Source organism: Pundamilia nyererei, unplaced genomic scaffold (genome assembly GCF_000239375.1).
Source record: "Pundamilia nyererei isolate P.nyererei 1_Seehausen unplaced genomic scaffold, PunNye1.0 scaffold01814, whole genome shotgun sequence".
Lineage (NCBI taxonomy): Eukaryota > Metazoa > Chordata > Actinopteri > Cichliformes > Cichlidae > Pundamilia > Pundamilia nyererei.
In genome coordinates, this window is record NW_005189215.1 from 4,437 (window position 1) to 5,403 (window position 967).

Consider the following 967-nt stretch of genomic DNA (forward strand, 5'->3'; position numbering starts at 1 on the left):
ACTTGCCAGCTGACGTATCAGACACAGCAAGTGAGACTGGCACGTAAACAATCTACTCCAACCCGAGAGAATGGAGGCTCATCTGGCAAGATGTGATCTTGAGGAAGGTCTGCCATCAGATATCCTGGTGCTGCGTGAAGTCTATGACAGACATTTAGCCAAAAGCCTCCTTATAGCAACACTTGCACCTGAATCCAATACCTTTGCCGCAACTCAAAAACCATGTGGTTACATCCACCATGCCCTGATTTTTGATAAACATGTTGAAGCAAAAGGTCAGAATTGTGACTAAAAATGTGACATTAACTAAAACTGCCACAGTGTTAATTCAAATTGCCATCTAAATTTGCTACAAATAGTTTAAAACTCGAGGTTTCATTTCTGATATACCTTAATACAGAGGTATTATCAGTCCAAATTTACTCCTGTAACTGCAAACTGTCCATTCTTCTTCAACAGTGGACAAGTTAGACAAGAATGGACAGTTTGCCTGAGTGATCTTTGTCAGGCTCAAGTCCATGAGTCCACGAGTTTCTCATGAAACAGTCACAGATTAATAAGTCCAACTTTTTCTCTATGCTGTCTATATTTCACTCTCAGGGTGCTCAGATCCTGGTGTTTCCAGAAGATGGTATTCATGGATTTAGCTTCACTCGATCATCCATTGCTGGCTACCTGGAAACCATTCCTGACCCTCAGACAGAAAGCTGGAACCCATGCACGGAGCCCGAAAGATACAACAGCACTGAGGTTCACAGTCATATATTTAAATTTGGTGATGCCTAGTATTCACTACTCTCACAACATGCCACTGTATCTGAATCACATCATATTTAATTACTTTTGTGACTCAAAGGTTCTCCAGAGATTGAGCTGTATGGCTCGTCATAACAACATCTACCTGGTGGCCAACATGCCCGACCTACAACCCTGTCCAATGAACACCAGCTCCTCCTCATCCTGTCCT

The 967-nt window shown here is 42.5% G+C and overlaps 1 protein-coding gene across 1 annotated transcript in view; it reads left to right on the forward strand.

The window, feature by feature from the left end:
- The window catches only part of LOC102201705 (biotinidase-like), a 4,581-nt gene that overhangs the window by 979 nt on the left and 2,635 nt on the right, over positions 1–967 (forward strand). The window contains exons 3-4 of the mRNA XM_005755533.1: positions 601–750; positions 857–967. The exon at positions 857–967 is cut by the window's right edge and continues 13 nt beyond it. Coding sequence (XP_005755590.1) covers positions 601–750; positions 857–967 — 261 coding nt within the window. The remainder of the gene's footprint in view (positions 1–600; positions 751–856) is intronic.